Genomic DNA, 26,629 nt, shown 5'->3' on the forward strand with positions numbered 1-26,629 from the left:
GGGGGGCCTGCAGAAAGGAGATGCGAGAGGGGGGGAGGGGTGAGGGCACGATAGGAAAGAAGAGGAAAAAGAGGAAAGGTGAGGAAATGAGAAGGAAGGAGAGGAAAGGACAGGAAAGGACTGGAACGGAGAGGAAAGACAGGAAAAGAAAAGGAAAGGGAAGGAGGGGAGAGAGAAGAAGAGAAGAGAGAAGGACAGGAGAGGGATGGAGTGAAGGAAAGGAGGAGAAAGGTGAGGAAAGAAGAGGAAAGGAAAGGAGTGGAAAGGTAAAGAAAGGCGAGGAATGGGGGAGAAAGGAGAACGGCGAGAGAAAAGAGAAGAGGGAAGGAAAGGAGGGGAAAGATGAGGAAAGAAAAGGAGAGGGAGGAAAGGAGAGGAAAGGAAAGGAGAGGGAGGAAAGGAGAGGAAAGGAAAAGAGAGGAGAGGAAAGGAGAGGAGTACCGACACGTGAGAGAAGAGAACAAAATAGAGAAGAGAGAAGTGAGAAGAGGAGAGACGAGACGAAAAGCAAAAAGAGAGAAGTGAAGACAAAGGAAAAGAAAGGAAGAAAAATGAAGGGAAAGGAAGAGAAGGGAAAGGAAGAGAAGGGAAAAATTGAGAAGAGAAGAGAAGAGAGAAGAAAGGAGAGGAAAGAAGGGGAGAGAAGTGGGAAGCAGGGGTGAGGTGAGATTAGAGAAAAGGAAAAGAGAGGAAAGGAGAGGGAAGAAGAGGGGAAGAAGAGGGGAAGAAGAGAGGAAGGAGAGGGCAGAAGAGGAAAGAGGAGAGGAAGGAAAGGAAAAGAGAGGAAAGAAGTGGAAAGTAGACGAAAGGAGAGGAGAGGAAGGGAGGGGAAGAGAGAGCAGGTAAGAATAGTGGTAAGGAAAAAGGGGAGAGAAGAGGAGAGGAGAGGAGAGGAGAGAAGACGTATGAAGAGAAATGAGGATGACTGGAGAGAAGGTATACCGTCCAAAGCGGCGGCAGGCTAACGGGGTAACGTCAGCAGCAGCAGTCACGAAATTCAATCGTTCACCTACGCAGGTGCAAACGCAAATCAAATGTATAAACATGAAACCTGACATACAAACATCAACCTGCTTGCCTTTACGACAGAGAACACACCTAAGCTGTGCGTGTCCAATAATAAGTAACTTGTAACCATGAAAGCATCTCATTTGAATTCAGGGAGAAGAATCAAATGTGTGATGGAGATGGCAAACAAGCGCGCCACTTACACCCGCACGCACACACAATGCACACCCGCATGCAGAAAAATGATACATCCACATGGACATAGCCACGTGATTCTCGCGGACATAACAGATGATGTGTAATATATAACAGAATTTATGGCATATTATCAAAGGAGACAAATGTGAATAACACGAGCGTAGCACTTTTCCCATTCAATCCATATATACGTACACACCACCAAGAATGTAGCTTCCCTTCCTGTAAGATGCAATTAGGTAAATGCACGCACGTGTACAAATGCACTAACATCCTTCAGTTGCAGACATTCGAAACTGACCCACGCTCTACCGGCATGAAAATCTGTCACCAGTTGTTGCTGCACCGATACGATGTTGCCAAAAGTACCTTCCATGGTAGAACTACATATACACACATGATAACACAGTTATCAACGAACATGTGTTCTGATATTTATCTTTATTGGAATTTTCTAAAATAATAAATATTCCCAATATAGAGAACGAATGTTCCAATATACATAAAATTCCGAGTACCAGAAACAATTATCTTAATTCAAAATAATGGTATTGGAGAAACATTGAAATAGTTGTAATGAATTTCAACTAAAATAAATAAACTGCTAATATATCAGTTACCCAAACGGGTAAATCATGAATTTACTGGAGGAGTGTCAACAAGAAAGTCTTGTCTACATTTGCGAGTTTTTAATTTTGTTCTTCCACTCTCCAAATATATTTTTCTGACACATAATTCCAATAGAACAACGATGCGTCAAAGATCCGAATTCCACAGCTGCGCATGCGCGTTCTACAACACACGCAATCTGACATGCTAACCTCCATCGACGACCTAGTACATTTGTACCTTGAACACTTAAGATATTTGAAAACATGTACCTAGTTTATACAATACCTGTATACGATACTGATTATCCGGCACATTTTCATGTACAGTACATAGTAAAAAGTATACATGAACATGTACGACCAAACACGTACATAAATAATCGTGTGTGTGTACCTAGTTGTATCTTACGGGAAGGGAAACTACACTAGTGGTATACCGTCTTTGAATCTCGCAGTGTCTAATTTGCTCTTAAATTCATGTAATGTGTGTGTGTGCGTGTGTGTGTTTTGTGTGGTTCACCATGGTCTCGGATGAGAGCTCAGAGTTTATATATGACCGCTCTATGGGTAATGCTGTGACCTTACACGTACACACACACCCAACTCCCCGCTCACGAGTTGGAGTAACGACTCGCTGTGCAGCGATACTGAAATTATTTCAGCCCTGTGCGGGATTCGAACTTGGACCGCTGTAGTAGCGGTTGTGAACGCTACCACTGCGCCATCACGCGCTATTATGTGTAATAATACGACCGTAGGAGCAATGAAAATGCAACATCCGGGGTGAAATGTTACAGACTGCACGCATAGTCAATCTACATGCACGATATACAAAACTGTCATCCGTACACATGAAGATGGGATATGTGTGATTCACCACGGTCTTGGATCACGTGTTGGATCATGATCGACAGTTACTAACCTCTCGGATGAGAGCTCAGAGCTCGTATGACCAATCTATGGGTAATACTGTGACCTTACACGCACACACACACCAATTCCCCGCCCACGAGTTGGAGTTACGACTCGCACCGCAGCGATACTGACATTATTTCAGCCCTGGGCAGAATTCGAACCCGGACCGCCGTAGTGGCAGGCGAGAACTCTAACCACTGCGCCACGAGGGTGTGTGTGTGTGTGTGTGTGAGAGAGAGAGAGAGAACGGCATCGTCCCATGTATAGGTCCACTACGACCTATGGAACTCATCCAAGATAGTAATGTCTGCCAATCACAAGTTCAACACGTGATCCAAATTAATGATGAATCCCTTTCTCTCACACACACACTAATACCGACCACAAACTTACTCTTTCTCTGTCTCCATATTAGAGGCATGATTTTTCCACAACCACAAAAGATGTACTGAGCCAGAACAGGCGCCCTCAAAGCCTGGTGGCCGGTGTTGCCACCTCAAAACTTTGTACATATTTATCCTTCTTAGTAGTTACAAATATTCTATATTATTGATCCCTATATATACATAACACCAGGCAATTGATGAATAAATGCAATTAAATAAAACAAATCGCGGTGTGATAATGACTGAAGTTTTGCAGGCGATAATTAAAACATTAATTGTCAACTACGCTCTAGCACCAGCACGAGATAACTGGATAGTTATCGGTTGATGACAATTCCAAGATTACCATCTTCCTCATCATGTACCTCATCGACAAAAATCATATCACCACAAAAGCGCAGAAATATTATGGAAAAATGAAGAATGACAGCCCAATCGAAAAAGCCGTAGTTAATTTCCCTTGAGATGTCTGATAATGCCAAATTACTTAATTCGATGAAAAACTTAAGCGATCTTCTTTCGTTCGGCAATTTACTATTCCTTATTTATTACTTTAGATAATTGTGAGTAAACACACTTACATCTTTCTGATTATCTTGGGAAATAATTACGCAAGGCATTCGTATACATGCAAATGAATGATGTTAATATTGTTAATTCGAAAGTTATGGTGGGCAAGAAAATTCAAGATAACATTTGACAGTTGGAGGAAGGAAGGCATTCCATATCGAGAGGGAACAATGGCTTAAAAATTTGTAAAGCGCCCCATTTCGCAGGTCTGAATAAACCATAAGTAATTGATTATGGTGTAATTGTTGACACTAGACCAAGATGATAGTTAGGGAGGCACAATAAATTAATGGAAATAATATACAATATTATTGATAGTAAAATATTACTACTAATTGTACAACAGTTTTAAGATTTAGTATTGTTTTAATGGCGTTCGTATACCACTATTTGAATACGGGTACATTAGTTCTCTCAACTAATAAGTTTTAAAATTCCGGCATTTCCAATAATGATATAATCGGAATAAGCCTTTTGAAAATATGCCATGATATTAGAAAAATTAATCTGTATACACAATTCTTACTTCGGGACTTTTTGTTCCACATATTCCTAGTCGTAAACGCGTGAGATTGAGAATTACCTCTACTTGTTTTCAAGAGCTCTTATATCATATAATAACAATTTCGATTACAATTTTTAGATTAAGCATATCTACAAAGCACATACCTAACACAAATTAAAAAATAATTACACGAAACGCATATTTCATCATGAACTGCCTCTTGATTTGAAATTACTTTATTTGATTTATACATTTTCCCTTCTTTCATTTTACAGGTACCTGCTGTTCCTGTTCCACGAAGAAGGCTGTTAGGCCCTGCACCGGAACAAATCTGGCGACCGCTGGCAACTGTCAAACTGGTGACGCCTCCCACTAACAATACAATAGTATTAATGACTACTTATTGAGCCCGTTCGCTCCATTTTCCCCAAGTCATTAATCCTAGTTGCTGCCACGCAACTTAATTCAGCTGAGTGAGAGAAAAACTCAATGCATTTGTATATCAAATGCCACGTACAGTACACAAAAGTGCAAGCAAGCGTTTCACACAAGCAATTTGCTAAATATGACAAAGTGAATATCATCCATTTAAATCATAGAGCCTCGTTACTACAGTATACAACTTCCTGTAATTGCACATTCTATCACAAATCAACAAATTCAAAATGTACTAATTCCTGATATAAGAATAACAACCCAGCAGGGAGGTAGAAGTGGAGGTGGTGGGGGTAGTGGAGGGAGCAGAGATGGGAGTGGAAGTGGAGGTGGTGGGAGTGGAGATGAGTGCATGGAGGTACAGGGAGTGGAAGTTGAGGAAATAGAGATGGAGAGGAGTGAAGAGATTAAATGGAGGCAGTGGGAGTGGGGGTGAAGTTGAATGGGCTGAAGATGGAGGTGGAAATAGTGGTGGAGAGGGATGGAGTTGGAGGTGGAGGAGTGAAGACGGTGCTGGTGAATGTGGAGATGGAAATGGAAGAGGTGGAGTGGAGGGGATGCTCGTGGATAGGTTGGAGGTGGAGGGGGTAGAACCGAAGGAAGTGGAGGTGGAGAGACGGAGTGGGACTGTGAGGAGGTAGAGGAAGTAAAAGGGGTGAGGGTCACAGGAGCGAAAGTGAACGGAGATGGAGGCAGAAGGAGTGGTGGAGGGATGAAGGCAAAAGGGTGGGTGGAATGGAGATGGAGGGGGTAGGAAAAGGAAAAGGGGATTGTGGGAGATGGGGATGGAAGAGAAATACAAAGGTAGAAATGAGGTAGGCACAAGCAAATGAAAGGAAAATGGCGGGAAGAAGGGATGGAGAGGAAAGAAAGAAGGAGAAGTTGGAGGAATGAAGAGGGAAGGAAAAGATGAAGAGAAAGGGGAAAGAGGTACAAGAGAAGGAGGAATGGGAGGAAGTAAAGCAGGAGGAAGGGGAGGAGGAAAAGGAGAAGGAAGGGAAAGAAGGGTAGGAAGGGAAGAACAAAGGTGAGGTTGTAGAGGATGGGGAGGAGTAAGGGGAAGGAAAAGGTGGATAAAGAAGGACGGAGTGAGGGACCTAAGGAACCCCTCTGGCGTAGCTAAGGGGGAGGAGGGGGCAGTCCGCTCATGGCAACACATTTTGGGGGCAGCACTTTGACGTAAAACAGTCTCTCACAGTTGTCAGTTATACGTTATGCCTAGATGTGTGCAGACACCTCACAGTGCATTCTAAATATTGTTTATGCACTTCACGCAAGTTATTCTACGAGTATTACTTTTATTTACACATTTTATATTAACTTTCGAGACAAAAGTATACAGCCTTAAGTCACTAGGCCTATAGGCCCAATAATCACTTTCACTCGGTGATTTGGAAACATGTTGCAGAGGTGAGAATGTATTCACAATGCAAGACATGGCATAAAAACCACTCCCACCCATACCATCCCCTACTTACTCCACTCCCCTCTACCCTCTTCCCTTGCTCTTATCTTGGCATCTCCTGGATAACAGGTCATCCCTGCATCTTGTCCACTGCCCTGGGTCAGAAGCAGTATCACAAGACACAGTACGTCTACAGTAAGGCCACTTCATTAATTCGGTGACCCACCTTCTCTGTCCCCTCATGCAGAAAAGGAGAAGACGGGGAGAAATCCCTTCGGGCTACATCAATTTATTTCTCGTACATACTCTCTCACCCCCCATCCCCCACTCACTCCCCATCATGCATCACAGCATCATCCATACACAACCACTCTCTATTCACCCCTATCATCTGTCCTTTCCCGTCCTTCCTCAACAGGCATTCCCCTCTTTCCCAATACCCCTTTTACCTCATCCATCCATCTCATCCTAGGATGCCTCCTCATGTTCACTCCTTCCACCTCTGCCTTCCACACCTCTTTTACTAGTCTTTCTTCACTCATTCTTTCCATGTGTCCAAACCATCATAATACTCTTTCATCAACCCTATCTCCCAACTCCCTTTCCACCCCTGTTCTCCTCCTCACCACCTCATTTCTCATTCTATCTAGCCTAGTAACCCCTATCATACTTCTCAGCCATTTCATCTAAAACAAATTCAAACTCCTTCTCTCTTCCTCTCTTATGCTCCATGTCTCTGCCTCATAAAGTGCTGTGGGCACAATCACTCCTTCATACAACCTCCTCTTAGCATCTATTCCCAAATGTCTATTTCTTATTACACTTTTTAATCCATCAAGGGACTTACTCATTTCTCTCAGTCTACATTCTACCTCTGATAAACAAATAAACAAAACTGTCAGAGAATCCTATAACTTGCTAAGATCAATAAAAGTGGCATTTACTTATTTGGACATAGAAATCATTAAAAAAATATTATTCACACTAGTATGGCCTAGACTGGAATATGCACTTTCAAACTTGTCATATGAAGAGAGACTGGCTAAATTGGAGTTACCAACTTTGGAATAAAGAAGAGAGCCAACTTACTGACCATCGATAGAATCATGAAGGCCACAGAAATACTTAGTTTCATATATGTTTGCCATTTACTAATTTTTCTTTTTTATCTTTCTTCCATCTTTTCCAAGCTTTGTCTCTTTTATCCTCAGCCTCATTACATTTTTTGCTGTACCAGTTTTTTATGTATACTCTTTCTTGTTTCTGTTGTGGTACATATTTGTTCACTCCCTCATTGTAAATTTCTTTTCGTATATTCCATTTCTCTTCCATCTTTGTTTCTTCATTTAGGAAGTTATCCCAATTTGTGTTTTGAATTTTTTGTTTCTCAAAATTAATTTTGTTGTACATTAGTCTTCCTTTTCTATGTTTCTCATTTTCTCCATTTGCCCTTTTAGTTCAAATTCTATTAGTACATGGTCACTCTTCCCTATTGGAGTTTTGTAATCAATTCTGTCCACAATTTCAGGTTCTGATGTAAGTATTAATTCTAGTCTCAATGGTTCCTCATTGTTTCTGTATCTGGTATTTTCCTTCACCTACTGAGACATTGTGTATTCAATGGTCATATCAAGTAGTATGTTCCCCAGAAATATTCTCCACCCTTCACTGTCATTTCTTCCCAACATATTTCTTTTAAGTTAAAATCACCCATGATTACTATATTTCCTCTTTCTTTCAGTAAATTAGTTAGTTCATATTTTGTGTCTTCCAATAGTTTGGAATGATCGCTTTCTGTCCAGGACTGTGTTTTGGGGGGCACATACATTACTACAAATTTTCTACTTTTCATGTTGCTGTTTTCAACTTTTATCATAATTGATTTCACATTGTTTTTTCCTTCTGTTATTTTTGTCACATTTAAGTCTTTCCTAGTCAAAAATAATAATCCACCACTCTGTTTTTCCTTTCTATTTTTCATCCAATGGTTGTATAGACCTTGTCCCATAGTATTTGGTGGTAGAGGACTTTTTAATCTGGTTTTTCTAATGCCAGATAGTCATTTAATTCATTTAGTCCTGAAATCATTCTATGTTGGTATGAGCTATCTTTAATTTTTTCCTTTCTTATCCTTTTCTGTCTATTTTCCATCCTTTTTCTTGATATACCATTTTCTCAGCCTCAGGTCCATCACTCTCAAAAAAAAAAAAAAAAAAAAATCATTCTTTTCAGTCTCAGTTCTCTTTTCATTTGCTTCATTTCTAAGTTCCTTTTCTTTCTCTTTTTCTTCATCACTCATTTCTTTTTTTATCCATACATTTTTGTAATGTTCACTATTTGCTAGTTTTGTTGTTCTAGATAGTACTTCCTCTGCTATCATTTGAGACCTAAGTTTTACTTTTAGTGGCCTATATTGTTTTTCTTTTGAGTATTTTCCTATTCTATACGTTTCCTCAATTTCTTTATCTATATTCTGTCCTTCCTCTTGAATCTCTTTCAGAATTTCTTTAGCGATCTCTTTCTCCTCTTTTTCTCTCTGATATCTAGGAACATCATGTTTCTCTTTAATACCATAGATTACAATGCATTTTTTTATATCCACCATGTCCCAGACCAAATTTCCTTTCTCCTTAATTACTTTAATTACTGTTTCCTTAGCATTTTCCTTGAGCTGTTGCTCTACTATTTCTTTAAAAGATCATTTTTGGTTATCCTGTTCTACTTTCCACTGTTTCTTTATTTCTCGGAAATAATTTTCTTTGATCTTCTCTTCTACTTTCTCAGTCACTGCCTGTATTTGGTCCTTCATTTCTTTTTTAATGATTAATTTTTATTTATACCTTCATTTTCCAATCTTTCATTTTCTCTCTTGATCATATTTAGTTCCTTTTTCAAATCATCTAGCTCCTCCCTGTTAGTCTCTTCATTTGCATTTCTTAGCAGATAATGACTAGGCATTACACTTCCATCTCTGAATAGGGGCACAACATTACCTATGAATGCCCTTTCAAAAACCCCTTTACATTGCCCTAAGCTCACTTTTTAGTTCAATTATTTCATCTAATACATCGCTGATCTCTCTATTTCACACTATATTTCTATACCTGGGCTCTCTATCTATTTCTATCCCTCTATTCATGATTCCACCCTCTCTGTCAAAACCGGAAAATAAAAAAATTTCAAACCTTTGGTACGTCTTCAGGGTTTCATTCAGGCATGTCCTTTTGGGGATCACCTCCCCATGGTGATTCCAACCTACTTACATCCAGGCATCTCTTTGTTGGTTCTTTTTTCCTAAAATTGCCATTATTTTCTTCCATTCTTAGAGTAATTGATATCAAGAAAAAATAAATAAATACATACATACATGCATATACCAAGGCTTTTTCCCCCTTACAAGGAAGGTAGCCAAAAAGGAAAAGGCATAAAATCATTCCCACCCAATGCATCCTTGAATACACTCCACACCCCTCCACCCTCCCTCTTATCTTAGCACCTCCTGGATGACGGGTCATCCATAAATAAATAAATAAATTAATAAAATAAAATAAAGACACAAAGACTATTGCATTTTGGTCACTCATAGTACACTTCTCCTGTCCCGCTTTTGTAAACACAACTAGCACCGTTTTCAAATTCATCTGTCAACGAAGCACTGCTTAGTGCTTCAGAGCTCCTTTTTGTACATCCTACTTCAACCGCTGCTAGTGTGTGTGTGCATGTGTTATATTGATCAGAAGATCACTGTTTCAGAAACTACATTTGTAAGTGCATATGGCCTTGGTAGTTAGAAAAAAAAAAAAAAAAAAAAGAGGATAAAGAAGTGTTTTGGAGTGATTTAATAAATGTGTAGAGTTTGGAGAGAAATAAAAATATAGTGGTATTGGGGGTTCATAATGCTAAAGTAGATGATGAGCCAACAGATGGAGTAGTAGGGAGGAACAACAGCAGAGAGATGTTGGAGATGTGTATTGAAATGAAAAGTGTAAATGTTCAAGAAGAAAACATGTATTCAAGGGCCAGGGAGATTGATGGAAGGGGTTTTTGAAAGGGCATTCATGGGTAATGTGGTGCCAAAAAATGAGAATTGAAAGAGTTCTGGATATGTATTCATAGATGGAAGTGTAATGCCTGGTCATTATCTGGTAGAAGGAACACTGCGAGTGGTGGTTCACTGGTGAAGAAAGAAAAATAGTGGAGGCAGAGACATGCTGAAAGTGAGCAAGTTATATGAAAAGGAGAAAGAAAAAGAATAGCAAACAAAGTAGAGGTATGAGATGTAGTGAAAGATAAAGGAGAAACAGAGGAGGAAGAAGAATTAAAATGTTTCAAGGAAGAAGCAATGTAGAAAGACAAAGTACATCCACAGCAAGGCTGCTTCATTTAAATGTTGAGCCCCCTCTCCATCACTTCATGCAGAAAAAGAGAAGACAGGGAGAAATCCCTTCAGACTGCGTCAATATATCATTCACATGTACTCTCAACCCCCATCCCCCGCCCACTCCCTTCCATGCATCACACCATCACCCATACACAACTATTTTCCACTCACCCCTATCTTCTGTCTTCTACCTCGATTCCTTAACAGATATTCCCCTCTTTCCCAATATCCCTTTTACCCAATCCATAGATCTCATCCTTGGTCATTCCTTCATGTTCACTCCACCTCTGCCTTCCACACCTCTTTTACTAATCATTCTACACTTATTCATTCCATGTGTCCAAACTATCCCAACAAGCTTTCATCAACCCTGTCTCCCAACTCCCTTTCCACCCCTGCTTTCCTCCTCATTTCTCACTCTATCTAGCCTAGTAATCCTTACCATACTTCTCAGGCATTTCATCTCTTCCTTTCTTATGTTCCATGTTTCTGCCCCATACACTGCTATTGGCACAATCACTCCCTCAACTTCCTTCTTTCACACACCTTCCCAAACTCCATCACTAACTTCCTTAATCCCTACTCTGATCCTACTATAACTGGCTTATATCCCATTTTTCTTCATTTTCTTTATTTAACCATCTCCAATTCCTGGCTATCCATGTATAAATTGAACAGCCAAGTTGACATAACGCATCCCTGGTGAAGTCCCACCTTTACCTCAAACCACTCACTCAATCCATAAGACACAGTAAAACATTGATTGTATCTGGGACATTTGGTGTTTGGTGCCTGTTAATTTTGTGTTGGTATGGTTTTTGCACTGGTCACAGGAATGTTAGTGTTACTCATGTGTATTGAGAGTAATCTCTCCTCTGGGTTAATATCAGCAAGTACATGGCTGAAGTACTGAATTTGTAGATCTAGTGAGAAGAGCTATTTTGTGACCTGTGTTTGTATGTTTCTAGATAGATGTGTCACAGGATAGTGGGAAAAGACTTGTTAATGTGCAAGTATTATGTTCCTGGGGTTGGTTTCTTGTTGTATCCTATGGTCTGTGTGATGTGATACAATGAGAGTGGATTTGAGAGTGCTTGCATAGAGCTAGGTACCAATCATTCTTACCTTAATGTATATTAAGCACTCAATGACTTCTTTGTGCTCAAATCTACACTCATGTATCCACACGAAATACTAGTTACATCTTGATTTCTGTCATTCCCTGATCCATACATTTTCATCCCGTCTCTCCCTCATACTCTCACCTTTTAAATTTGTTTCACTCACAGCCATATGCCCAACCTACTCCAATTCAGGTATCTCTATGACAGACAGACACACACACACTTGGACAAACACAAAATATTCTATGGATACCAACCTTTCATGGTGAGGTACTCCTTCTCATACTTTTTGAGCTTCTTCACCTTGATGGATGTGGCAATCTTGAAGAGCTGCCGGGCCACATCCTCATTGCGGTACTTCTTGGGTAGAGACACTCGGAAGTACTTTAGAATCCCCTCAAAATCTGAAGACAACAATTCCTTCCTGGACATCTGTTTAGTTGGTGAAGGTAATACCTTTCTTTAGAATAAGGTCAGTCTGGTAGATCTCTATTTGGTACATGAAAGTTTGTTGAAGTATTCTTTTTATAATAAAGAGTACACATATAGTGAGATATGATCTGTACAGTTTTATCTTTCAATGTGGAGCCTTCCCTAGTTATGTCACTGTTGTATTTTGTCATTGAATTTTTTCATACTCTGAGATATTTGTTTGGTTGTGTGGCATACTCTGTAAACTATAGACAAAGCTGTCTGGCTACGTCGTCAGAGTCTGTTTGGGACCAGTCGGAGTAACAGTCATGACTCTATATAAGTTGATTCCTTTCCCTTACTTATTTAATCATTATGTGGACATCATATACTATGTCTTATATATTATGACGTGTCTACTCATATAATGAGTTCTATATGTTCAGTAAATGATGTGTAAGAAATATTGTATAAACTATGGCATTTTCTGACTTCAAGTATATTATATTATGTAAGTTACATTCTCTAAAGTATTTTCAGGTCTATTGGTGTTCCAGTTGATTAAAACTTGGAAGTAGCAGCCAAGTCTCTTATTGTTATCACAGTCACTAACCCACCAACAGCAGGATTATCATTTTCATGAATGTTGCCATGTAATTCTATTCTATCTATATACCAAGGGCTTCTTCTCCCTTATAAGAGAGATAGTAAAGTCAAGGCATGTACCCACCCCTACCCATTCCACTCCCATCCACCATCCTTGTTTCCCTCTCATGTTAGCTCCTCTTGGATGAAAGGTCATCCTTATATCCTGCCCACTGCCCAGTTCATAGGTAATGCAGAAAGACACAGTACATCCACTGCAAGGCCATTTCATTTACACAGTGACCCCCACCCCAGCTACCTGTCCCCTCATACAAATAATAGAGAAGACAGGGAGAAATCCCTTCAGGCTGCATCAAAATATCATTCATACACAACCACTCACCCCTATCCTCTGCCTTCTCCCTTCCTTCCTCAACAGACATTCCCCTTTTGGTCAAAGCCCGTTTCACCCCATCCATTCATCTCATTCTCAGTTGTCCCCTCAAGTTCACTCCATTCACATCTGCTTTCCACACCTCTTTTCCTAATATTTCTTCACTCATTCTTTCCATGTGACCAAACTATCCCAATAATCTCATCAGCCTTATCTACCAGCTCCCTTTCCACCCTTACTCTCCTCCTCACCATCTCATTTCTCACTCTATCCAACCTTTAAACCCCTACTATACTTCTTAGACACTTCATCTCACTTTTAAAAATGTCTTTCTGCCTTTCTTAAATACCAAGTCTCCACTCCATACAGTGTCATGGGCAGTAATTCCATTCATTTGAAAGAAACCCCCACCAAGTGATCTTATCTGAATTAACCCTAAACTACCAGTAATTGTTCTTATATATGTATTTTTCTACCTACCACCAGTTTTAATAAGTTGCAAGATCACCCTTCCCATAACTTAAGGGTTAGAACTGTCTCAAATAATTCACTGTAACATTATGCATATAAATATTATTTGGGCAAATATGTGGCTATTTCATTCAACCAATAATTCACTGTAACATTATGTATATATTATTTGGACAAATATGTGGCTATTTCATTCAATCAAAGAATATGACCCTCACCTGAAGAAGTGCCAAAGCTACTTGAAAGACTGAATCAATGCCTGTGAGGAGGAAGACATCCAAATAGTGGAAAACCATGAAGAGGGGGAACTTGGCTGTATACAGGGTCAGGAACCACTGGCTGGCAAACATGTGAGATTCAACACCCTGGTCTTGGAAGTGGTTGTAGAGGTCTGGTAAATGTTCCTGAAAATTAATTGCAGAAAATCATGAGTCAAAATTTCATTTAAAAATATATGCATGTACACACACACATATATATATATATATATATATATATATATATATATATATATATATATATATATATATATATATATATACCTATATATATATATATATATATATATATATATATATATATATATATATATATATATATATACCAATGGCTTTTTCCCCATTACAAGGGAGGTAGTCAAAGTCATAAATCCACTCCCACCCATTTCATCCCCACATACTCCACTCTCATTCACCACCCCTCCCTCCCTCTTTTCTTGGCTTCTCCTGGATGATGAGTCATCCCTGCATCTCACCCACTGCCAGAAGCAATGCAGCAACACACAACGCATCCATAGCAAGGCTATTTCATTTAATTGGCGACCCCCACTCTCCGTCTCCTCATGCAGAAAGAGAAGATGGGAAGAAATCACTTTGGGCTGTGTCAAAATATCATTCACACATACTCTCTCACCCACTCCCTTCTATGCATCACACCATCATCCATATACAACAATTCTCTACTCATCCCTATCTTTTGTCTTCTCCCTTCCTCAACAGATATTCCCCTCTTTCCCAAAGCCCCTTTTACCCCATCCATACATCTCATCCTTGGTCGCCCCCTCATGTTCACTCCTTCCTCCTCTGCCTTCCACACCACTTTTTCTAATCTTTTTTTCACTTGTTCTTTCCATGTGTCCAAACCATCCCATCCCAATACTACTCCATCAACCCTCTTCTCCCAACTCCTTTTCCACCCCCACTCTTCTCCTCACTTCCAACTCCATCCAGCCTAGCAACCCCTACCATACTTCTCAGGCATTTCATCTCAAACTATTTAAACTCTCCCTTTCTTATATTCCATGTTTCTGCACCATACAGTACTGTCAGCACAATCACTCAAGATTTCTTGAATGGGAGAAAAATGAGGGTGGTACTTAGAGACAAGAACTTAAATTGGGAAGAAATGATAAGTGGAGTCCACAAGCCTCTGTATTGGCTCCGATAATGTTTGCCATATACATAAATGACATGGATGAAGGAGTGGAATGTTATATGAACTTCTTCCCAGATGACGCAAAATTACTAAAGAAAGTAAGTACAGAGGAAGATTATGAATCATTACAGATAAGCCTAGACAAAATCTGGAAATGGAGTCAAAAGTGGAAAGTAAACTTCAATATCAAGAAATGTAGTATAATGGAGTTTGGAAAAAGTAAAAATAGAATATTGAGAAATTATAAAATTGGTGAAGAAGTAAAAAAAGTGAACTTGGAAAGAGACCTTGGAGTAATAATCAGCAAAGACATGTCACCAGACAAACATATCAATAAAATAGTCGGAGAAACCTTCAACCTATTAAGGTCAATGAAAGTGCCATTTGACTATTTGGATGAGGAAATTATCAAAAAATATTAGTTACACTAATAAGACCAAAACTGGAGTACCTAGCAACACTATGGACACCCAGTACTAAAAAGAATATAAAGAAATTAGAAAGAATACAAAGAGCAATGACAAAGATGGCACCAACTCTCTCCAAATTGTTATACAAACAAAGATTGTCCAAATTGGAACTACCAACTCTGGAACAAAGAAGAGAACGAGGAGATTTACTGACTATTTATTGAATCATGAAAGGAATGGAAATCCTAGACAGAGATGATTTATCAAAATGGGAAACAGAAAACGAAAACATGAAAAGAAACTCAAAAAGAATAATTGTAGAAGAGATCTGAAAAAGAATAGCTTCCCACATAGAGTGGTGGATACCTGGAAAATATTAGATAAGGAAACAGTGTGTGCAAACACTATTCAAGATTTAAAGAAAAAACTTGATGCTGAAAGATACAAAGACGGGTCACACGGGTCACTCCCTTCCCATATAATACAACTAGGTAAATACTAAAGAGAGTAAGTACAGAGGAAGATTGCATATCATTACAAGAAGACCTGGACAAAATCTGGAAATGGAGTCAGAAGAGTGAAGTGAATTTCAACATCAAGAAATGTAGTATAATGGAATTTGGAAAAGGCAAAAACAGAATATGGGGACAATACAAAATTGGTACAAAGGAAATTAAAAAAGTCAACTCGGAAAGGGACCTGGGAGTAACTATCACCAATGACATGGCACCAGACAAACATATCAATAAATTAGTCTGAGAAACTTTCAATTGACTAAGATCAGTGAAAGTGGCCTTGACTACTTGGATGAGGAAATGGTAAAGAAAATAATTACATTGATAAGACCAAAACTGAAGTATGCTGTGACACTATGGACACCTAATACTAAAAAGAACATAAAGAAATTAGAAAGAATTCAAAGAGCAATGTCAAAGATGGCACCAGCACTCTCCTAATTGACATAAAAACAAAGATTGGACAAAGTCAAACGACCAACATTGGAACAAAGAAGAGAAAGAGGAGACCTGCTAACCATCTACAGAATTATGAAAGGGATGGAAGTCCTTGATAGTGATGACTTACTAAAGTGGGATAGAAGAAAAACAAGAGGACACGAAAAGAAACTTAAAAAGGATAGTTACAGAAGAGGTCTGAAAAAGAATAGCTTTCCACAGAGTGATAGATACCAGAAACAAAATAAATGAAGAAACAGTCAGTGCAAAAACTATAGAAGAATTTAAGATCAAACTGGATGCTGAAAGATACAAAAGTGGGTCACTATGAGCATATCTCTCTTCCCTTAAAATACAACTAGGTAAATACAATCTCTTTTTAGCATCCATTCCCAAATATCTATTTCTCATTACACTTTTCAATCTACATTCTACCTCCATCTCCACTCCTTCCTTTCCCATCACATTCATACCCAAGTATCTAAAGCTATCCACTTCCTCCAGTCTCACTTCCAATTTGCTGCCATCCTTCCCTGCATATATGTATCCAATAACAATCCTTTTTAACCTTTTCTAAAAGATTATTTTACACCAGATGTCTATATCCAACACCAAGAATAATATATACATACATATATCGACATCTTTTTCTCTCTTACAAGGGAGGTAGCTAAAAATCAAAGGCATAAATCCACTCCCACCCATTCCATCCCCACATACTCCACTCCCATTCAACACCCCCTCCGTCTTTTCTTGGCTCCTCTTGGTCATCCATGCATTTTGCCCATTGCCTTGGGTCAGAAGCAATGCAGCAAGACACAGCAAGGCTGCTTCATTAAATCGGCAACCCCCTCTCTCTGTCCCTTCATGCAGAAAAAGAGAAGACGGGAGAAACCCCTTCGGGCTGGGTAGTAACGAGTCTAATAAATAACATACACATATATCTGGGTGAGGGGTCACCCTGAGGCAGATGGTTTGAATCTGCTAATCAACATGTAACTGCAATGAGGATATACAGTCTCAAACCCACATTCAAACAAAGACATTCATGTCTAGCCACCTAGCAGAACAAGTAACATCTGAAATGTTACAAGAAATGAAGAAGAAGAAGAAAATTGTACAAAATGAAACATTTACAAATTGTATCATATCCAATGCCCATTTACTCATGAAAACTTGTCTGCTGTCAAAATATCAATCAAGTTCAATGAAACCAGTCCTCAAAGCATTAATCCTGCCTTGTTTAGCTCACATCACATGATCTGGATTGTACACACCTTAGTCTTGGGATTCCATCAGGTGATTTCTTTCACTTAAAGAAAACACTTTCAAAACTGAGGTGCTGGTACATGAATTTCCCCTTGATCACCTTCACAAATTTTCTACGTGTGAAACATCTTCAGTATGATGACATACATACACATACATATACCAAGGCTTTTTCCCCCTTCCAAGGGAGGTAGCCAAAAAGGGAAAGGCATAAAAACACTCCCACCCAATTCATCCCTAAATACACTCCACACCCCTCCCACCCTTCCTCTCATCTGAGCACCTCCTGGATGACGGGTCATCCCTGCACCCTGCCCACCGCCCTGGGTCAGAAGCAGTGTCGCAAGACACAGTACATCCACAGCAAGGCCGCTTCATTTAATCGGCGACCCCCCCTCTCCGTCCCCCTTTGCATATAAGGAGAGGACGGGGAGAAATCCCTTCGGGCTGCGTCAAAATTTACTCACACATACTACCCCACCCCCCACCCCCCCGCCCATTCCTCCTCATGCAGTCACAACATCATCCATATACAACCATTCTCCACTCACCTCTGTCTTCCGTCCTCTCCCTTCCTTCCTCAACAGACATTCCCCTCTTCCCCAAAGCCCCCTTCACCCCATCCATCCACCTCATCCTAGGACGTCCCCTCATGTTCACTCCCTCCACATCTGCCTTCCATACCTCTTTTACTAGTCTTTCTTCACTCATTCTTTCCATGTGTCCAAACCATCCTAATATTCTTTCATCAACCCTATCTCCCAAATCCTTTTTCACCCCTGTTCTCCTCCTCACCTCCTCATTTCTCACTCTATCTAGCCTAGTAACCCCCACCATACTTCTCAGACACCTCATCTCAAACACATTCAAACTCCTTCTCTCTTCTTCTCTTATGTTCCACGTTTCTGCCCCATACAATGCTGTTGGCACAATCACTCCTTCATACAGTCTCCTCTTCGCATCCATTCCCAAATGTCTATTTCTCATTACACTCTTTAAACCACCAAGGCATTTACTCGCTTCTCTCAATCTACATTCTACCTCCACCTTCACTCCACCTTTTCCTGCTACACTTGCACCCAAGTATCTAAAACTATCCACTTCCTCCAGTCGCTCTCCCTTAATGTTCACTTCCAGTCTACTGCCACTTTCACCCCTTGTACATCTCATCACCTTACTTTTACCCACATTTATCTTTAGCTTTCTTCTATCACATACTCTCCCAAACTCTGCCACCAGCTTCCTCAATCCCTCCTCTGACCCTGCCACAAGCGCAGTGTCGTCTGCAAACAACAGCTGGCTCACCTCCCACTTTTCTCCATTTTCTTTAACCATCTCCAATCCCTGACTCACTACCCTAGCATTCACCTCTCGCACCACCCCATCCATGTATAAGTTGAACAGCCAGGGCGACATAACACATCCTTGACGAAGTCCCACCTTTACTTCAAACCACTCACTCTCTCCATTTCCAATCCTAACACATGCTCTACTACTCACATAAAAACTCTTGACAGCTCCCAAAAGCTTTCCTCCTATCCCATAAATCTGCATAACCTCCCACAGTGCCTTTCTGTCTACCCTATCATAAGCCTTTTCCAGATCCATAAAAGCCCAAAAAACATCCTTCCCCTTTCCTATAGCTTTCTCACATATCTGTCTTACCACAAAGATCTGATCTACACAACCTCTACCCGTCCTAAATCCACACTGTTCCTCACCAATTACTCCTTCTGTTCCTCTCCTTCTGTTCCTCTCCAGGTATGTAATCATTTTACTTATTTATTCAACTGAAGGAAAGACTTTGGGGTGAAGGTTGGCTTAACCAAAGCCTCTTCAGATAGTAATCCACACCTCAATTGAATAAAAACATCTGGCATCAATCAAAACAAAATATAGACTGCATGCCACTTTTGTGAAGGGATACAATATTCAAAACCCATAAAATTTCTACTAACCTCCATAAGTTTGTCAAGCTGATAGAACCGCATGTGCAAGATCTCAAACCCATCCTTGAACAGGTCCCGCAGTCCATACTCAAACATGATCTGCACCAATACACAGAAGGTCTGCTCCTCTGGCATCTGTTTGTATAAGCATTGCAAAAAAATAATAATAATAATAATAAAATAAAATAAGATAAACTGCAAGAGGAAATTTAAACTGGAAATTAAAAAGTACCCATCAATTACTCATCTAACCCAACAATCTACCGGGAACCCTTAGTAAAGTTTACAACATCTCTTTAGGTAGCTGTTGCCAGTTACCTGAAGGCTGCAGGTCTTTTGCAAGAGAGACCACAGGTGATGGATTGATTGATAGATACAGCATTTTTCCACCTCCCACTCTCTCCTACCAGTCTCTATCTCTATTGTAATCAATCAACTGATTGAGTGATCAGTTCAACCACTGCCCCAGTTCTCTCTTGCAGGAGATCCATGACCCCTAAGGAAAATGGCTACAGCCACTGGTTCAGTCCACAAATCACTCAGTGAAGATATTTTGTGGAACTGACAAGAGGGAGTCAGTGCATAAAGTGTTCTGTCTTTGTCTATGGTGATTGTACCAAGGGTATTTAATGTCTATTGCCAGGCCAGTTTTATGATGGGACAGTTTCTGTGAAACCTAAACATAGGTATACCAGTGCAATTCTTGCTTGTTTTAGGAGCAATTTCTCTGCTGTATTGATTTCTGGGAGAGTCTACTGAGGTATAGAATCTGTTAGCCTGTGAAGAAGTGATTTTTTTTGTGGTCTGTGTTTAAGTTTTTGTACGAAAGTGTTGAGATATTAGGTGTAGGTTGTTATAGATATGTGAGCAGAATGCACCTGGACTGTTTGTGTGGTGGAAAAAGTGGGAGGTCTGCCAGGTGTTTTTTCCAGATGACACTGTGCTTGTGGGTAGGTCAAAGGAGGATCTGAGGCAACTAGTGGAGTTAGGGAAGATGCACAATGGGAGAAAGCCAAAAGTAAATGTGGGTAATAGTAAGGTGATGGGACATACAAATGAAGAGGGCAGCACCTTGTGGGTGAAGGGTCACCCTGTCCCCCATTACACTGCTTAGGTCATGAGCAGCACTGTGAGGCACAGCTCTTCCACAGCAGGCCCTACAGCATACAAATGTGCATAAATACAAATACATAAGACTTATATCAATGCCTTACACTATGTATATAGTATACATGTAATATCTACAAGTATGCAGCTACCAATGCCCTAAGACTACAACACAGACAAGATTTGTAATGTGACACCATAAGTAAACATTAAACATCAAAGAGAAATATATCTTTGAAGAAAAAATATATATCTACAATAGTGAGTTTATTTCTCAATAATGTGCTCATTGTGCTTACAACAGCTATGAAAATATGCCTAAAAAGTGGCACTAACCTGAGAGACAAAGTATAAAAAACAACTGTTACTGTATCATATACTCACATACTAGTATAAAGAACCTATTGAAAAAATCTTTTCCATGAAGAACAACAATGAATGTACTAGTGTATGTGCCCTCATCTTGCAAGATGCATGAACATGTCAGTAAAATCTAGGCCACTACTATTGGGAAAAAGATAAACAAACTTTTTTATGCTAAGAAAAAAAAAAATGGGGGCCTACTTACATGCAGAAGGAGTGCAGCTGCTAAGAAGGAGAGGCCTTGGCAATAGCCCACCTCCTCATCGTACACTGCATAAGCCTTACTGATCTTGTAGAGGGCATCCTGGCCAATTCCGCCTGTTTCTTTGAAGTAATTGTGGGCTGGAAAGGTTCGGTTGATGTCCCGGAGGATGACCTGCTCACTTGGACATTCCTAAATAAAACATAAATGAGAAATATATCAGCTAAGCAACTACAGTCACACTACTATCAAGCGGATACCATTCCTACACTGAACTATGAACTAAGGGACCAAAAATGGCTACCTGCCAGAGGTTGTCTTGCATGATAAATCAATTAGATTCCTCACTGTCCATTTTCAAAACCATCCATACCCTCACCTTCATCTTGAGGGTGATACTTGATCTTTGGAAAGGACACAAGCTTTCTAGCAACTATAACAATTTCCCCACTTTTTTCCACATAAGAAAGCTTGAAGCTACCATGTTGCGCCTGCAAGAAGCTGCTATCCCATTCGGGAGAAAAGAGAACCAACGGAGAGACCCCCAAAACCTGTCTTATGGCAACACCTTCTCCCCACCTCCAGAAGTTCTGGGCAGGTACCAGGTCTCTGCATCAGGCCAAAAACTTTATTCTCTCTACCAAGCCCTTCCAAACTAACTCCTCCTCTTTTTATTTTTGTTTATTCACATATTTCCCTCACAATCCTCTCAATTAACACCCTTCCATATGTGTAATCAACTATGCTCCATAGACTGCTTCCTCTAAAGCTACTACATTCGTATCTGTCTTTTTATATTTTGGGGTCATGTGTGGCAGGAAAGGGAGGAGTGGCAGTGGAAGTAAATTGTACATTGAGAGAAGCAAGTAAATGCCTTGAAGGATTAAAAATTGTCGTGACAAATATGCCTTTGGAAATGGATGTAGAGGAGATTATATGAAGGGGTGATTGTCCCGACAGCACTATATGGGGTAGAAACATGGAATTTAAAAGGGGGAAAGAATGGCTGGATAAATATGTGCCAAGACAAAAACAGGGAAAGGAATATAATAAATGCTGATTTAACAGAAAGTGCAGAGAGGGAAAAAATAAATAAATAAATAAATAAACAAATAAAGCTTGGAAAAGATGGAAGAGAAAAATCCTAGAAAGTGGCAAATATATATCAATGAAAGGAATATGTAAAAACATGCAGGGAAGAAAAGGAAATCATGAAAAAGACATACATACATACATATACCAAAGACTTTTTCCTCTTAATAAGGGAGGTAGCCAAAAAACAAAATCATAAAAACATTCCCACCCATTCCATCCCTATCACACTCCACTCCTCTCTACCCTCTTCCGTCCCTCTTATCTTGGCACCTCCTGGTTGACAGGTCATCCCTGCATCTCACCCACTGCCCTTGGTCAGAAGCAGTGTCACAAGACACACAACATCCACAGCAAGGACGCTTCATTAAATTGGCAACTCGCCCTCTCAGTCCCCTCAACTAGAAAAGGAGAAGACAGGGAGAAATCCCTTTGGGCTGCGTCAAATTATTTCTCACACATACTCCCTTATCCCCACATCCCCCCACCCATTCCACCTCATGCATCACAGCATCATCCATATACAACCATTTTCCATTCACCCATCTTCTGTCCTCTCCCATCCTTCCTCAACAGACATTCCCCTCTTTCCCAAAGCCCCTTTTACACCATCCATCCACCTCATCCTAGGTCGACCCCTCATGTTCACTCCTTCTTCCTCTGCCATCCACACCTCTTTTACTAGTCTTTCTTCACTCATTCTTTCCATGTGTCCAAACCATCCCAATGCTCTTTCATCAACCCTATCTCCCAACTCCCTTTCCACCCCTATTCTCCTCCTCATCTCATTTCTCACTCTAGCCTGGTAACCCCTACCATACTTCTCAGACACCTCATCTCAAACACATTCAAACTCTTCCTCTCTTATATTCCATGTTTCTCCCCATACTCGTACAGTGCTGTTGGCACAATCACTCCTTCATACAATCTTTCTTAGCATCCCTTCCCAAATGTCTATTTCTCATTACATTTTTTAATCCACCAAGGCATTTACTCGCTTCTCTCAATCTATATTCTACCTCCGCCTCCACTCCTCACTTTCCTGCCACATTCACACCAAAATATCTAAACTATCCACTTCTTTCAGTCTTTCTCCCTTAATGCTCACTTCCAGTCTGCTGCCACTTTCACCCCTTGTATATCTCATCACCTTACTTTTACCCACATTTATCTTCAACTTCCTTTTTTTGCACACCTTCCCAAACTCTGTCACTAACTTCCTCAATCCCTCCTCTGACCCTGCTACAAACAGTGTCGTTCACAAACAACAGCTGGCTAATCTCCCAATTTTCTCCATTTTCTTTAACCATCTCCAATCCCTGACCCACTACCCTTGCATTTACCTCTTGCAACACCCCATCCATTTATAAATTGAACAACCAGGGTGCCATAACACATCTCAGATGAAGTCCCACCTTTACCTCAAATCACTCACTCTCTCCATTTCTAATCCTGACACACATTCTACTACTCTAGTAAAAGCTCTTGACAGCTAAAAGCTTTCCTCCTATCCCATATATCTGGAAAACCTCTTCAGAGTGCCTTCCTGTTTACCCTGTCATAAGCCTTTTCCAAATCCATAAAAGCCCAAAAAACATCCTTACCTTTTCCTATAGCTTTCTCACATATCTGTCTTACCACAACCCCTACCTGTCCTAAACCCACACTGTTCCTCACCAATTACTCCCTCTGTTCCTCTCCTAATCCTCTCAATCAAGACCCTCCCATAAGCCTTCCCAACTACACTTAACAAACTAATCCCTATGAAACTACTACACTCAAATTTGTCCCCTTTTCCCTTGTAAAGTGGAACTATACAGGCACTCCTCCAGTCCTCCAGCACTCTACCCTCTCTTAAACAAATATTAGATAACCTCACCAGCCAGTCCATCACTGTACCTCCTTTTTTCAAACCTTTTGCATGACATACATCCAACGCAGGTGCCTTACCTGCTCTCATCTTAACAACTGCCTTCACTTCATCCTTCCTTATTTCTCATCCATTTTCCTCATTCATCAGTCATTTTCTTAGCACTTCCCACTGCAACTACCTTTCCCTCCCTATCCTCCTTCACATTTAGCAACTCCCTAAAATACTCTGCCCATCTTCCGCTCACTGCCTTCTCTTCCATTATCATCTCTCCATCTGCACCTTTTACCTTTTCTTCTCTACTTGATTTGCCTCCTCTTCCTCTCTTAATTTCTTTCCAAAACATCTTTCTATTACTTTCAAAATTTTCTGTCATACTCTTAACCCATTTCACATTTGCTCTCCTCTTTGCCTCCTTTATCTTATGCTTTAGTTCTCTTCTCTTTTCTTTGTACCTCTCATATGATTCTCTCATCCTATTTTGTAACCAATCTGTGAAAGCTCACTTCTTCTATTCTACAACCTTCTTTGCTTCCTCATCCCACCACTCACTACCCTTCCTTCTATTTCCTCCTGTCCTCCTTGTTCCACACACCATCTTTGCACACTTTGTGGCTCCCTCTTTGAACCATCCCCTTTCCTCCTCCACTCCTAGTTCTACTCTATCCTTCACTCCCTCTCACTCTTCTCTCAGCTTCTTCTTGTACTCCTTTTCTTTCTCATTTCCTCCTACTATACTCCTGGTTACCACAATATAGTCCATTTATGCTCTACCACCCTTCCATCCACCACCCTCTCCCATGTGTACTTATGCTTGACTTTCTTCCTAAACACTGTATTTACTATCATCAACTCTCTAGACACATTTCCACCATCAACTCTCCATTACGTTTTTTTCCTTGAACTCCACACTTCACAACCACTCCTTCTATTGGTTCATTTCCTACCCTAGTTTTAAGGTCTCCTAATACAACTACATTGACATTTCTCCCTAATCCCTCTATGCACTCATTTAAATCTATCCAAAAAGACTCCTTTTCCTCTACACTCTTCTCACTACCAGGCCCATATGCACTTACAAAGACCCACATCTACCTTCCTAGTTTCACCTTCATCAACATTAACCTTGAAGAAACCTCATTCCATTCCACCAGACACTTACCTATCTCTTTAGTTACTAGTATAGCCACACCTTCTCTCCCTCATCCTCTCTTCATTTCTGACACACTTCCAACTACACACCTAAACTCAAACTTGCCCCTTCCTTTAAACTTAAGTTTCACTCAATATCAACACATCCATCTTTCTTCTCACAAACATATTGCCTATCTCTTCACTTTTACTCTCATCTGTACCACATTCACGCACATTAAAAGACCCAAACTTTGGGGTTATGGTTGGAAAACTCCTCCCAGACCCTCTTATGCCTTCACTTTTTATAGGAATGCCCCCTTTGAGGTTACAGAGAGTAGAATGTCCTGTTTTTGTTGCCTTTTACAGCACAAATGGAAACACTCAGTGGCAGTATTCTTTCTCCCCTACCACAGGATTCGGCAAAGAAGGAAACGAACATTCAGAGAGGTGGTACAGGCCATAATTTTAAGAGTGGGGGCTCAGCATAATGAAGGGACAGTCACAGTATAATACAGTAGCATCATTTCTCTATGAATTGATATTTCCTCTACCACAGACAAAATGATGTGGCTATGGTCTGTAGGTACCCATATACACCCTAAAGTATCAGCTACATACTATTGAGCAGCTTTTAATGCCACATTAACATGCAGCCAATTCTCCAGACCCAAATACCCCAATAAAAATATCATAAAAAGTAATAATAATAAATGACTAAATAAAAATAAATAAATATATAATAATACATGATGGGAAAAATTGTGAAAACTGATACAAAGAGATACCCTAGGCATGTCCCACTACCAAGTACCAACTCCTTGGTGCTGAACCTCCAAGTGAATCTGAGGGTCTTGGTAAGATTTGGAGATGGACAATGGGACAATGACCCTTTCTGACATGTGCCAAATGAACAGCACATGGAGCTGCCTATCACAATTTCCCTAAACAATCAATATCAGATTTGGTCACAAATAACCCTAACACCTTATTCAAATAAACATCCTTACCTTTGTGAGTAGTACCCTATAGGTATCCATCATCTCACAATCATCCAGGCAGGCTGCCAGAAGCTGCCATACTTCACCACGCAAGGCCTCAGGTACTCCCTTCTTCACCAGGCTTGCAACACCCTTTGGCATCTGCTGTGGGGTGGCTTGCCATTTAGGCAGAACCTGCAAGAGAAGGAATTGTGGTTCAAATTTTAGCTTCGCTTTATGGCAACAGCTTTAGCCAATCTGTCAGAGATATAGCCAAAAAGTCAGTTTAACTTTTATACATACATATACCAAGGGCTTTTTCCCCATTACAAGGGAGGTAGCCAAAGTCAAAAGACATAAATCCATTCTCATCCATTTCATCCCCACATACTCCACTTCCATTCACAACCCCTCCCTCCCTCTTTTCTTGGCTCCTGGATGACAGGTCATCCCTGTATCTCATCCAATGC

General features: G+C 40.2%; 1 protein-coding gene across 7 annotated transcripts in view; it reads right to left on the reverse strand.

The window, feature by feature from the left end:
- LOC143026242 (rab GTPase-activating protein 1-like) overlaps window positions 1-26,629 on the reverse strand; it is an 87,821-nt gene that overhangs the window by 21,055 nt on the left and 40,137 nt on the right. For all 7 annotated transcript variants that reach the window (XM_076186310.1, XM_076186307.1, XM_076186309.1 and 4 more), the window contains 5 exons: window positions 26,190-26,354; window positions 21,090-21,278; window positions 19,424-19,549; window positions 13,618-13,803; window positions 11,796-11,970 (listed from right to left, as the gene is read on the reverse strand). In XM_076186310.1, the coding sequence (XP_076042425.1) occupies window positions 11,796-11,970; window positions 13,618-13,803; window positions 19,424-19,549; window positions 21,090-21,278; window positions 26,190-26,354 (841 nt within the window). The remainder of the gene's footprint in view (window positions 1-11,795; window positions 11,971-13,617; window positions 13,804-19,423; window positions 19,550-21,089; window positions 21,279-26,189; window positions 26,355-26,629) is intronic.

This window comes from Oratosquilla oratoria, chromosome 6 (genome assembly GCF_046742065.1).
Source record: "Oratosquilla oratoria isolate Oo_2021 chromosome 6, ASM4674206v1, whole genome shotgun sequence".
NCBI lineage: Eukaryota > Metazoa > Arthropoda > Malacostraca > Stomatopoda > Squillidae > Oratosquilla > Oratosquilla oratoria.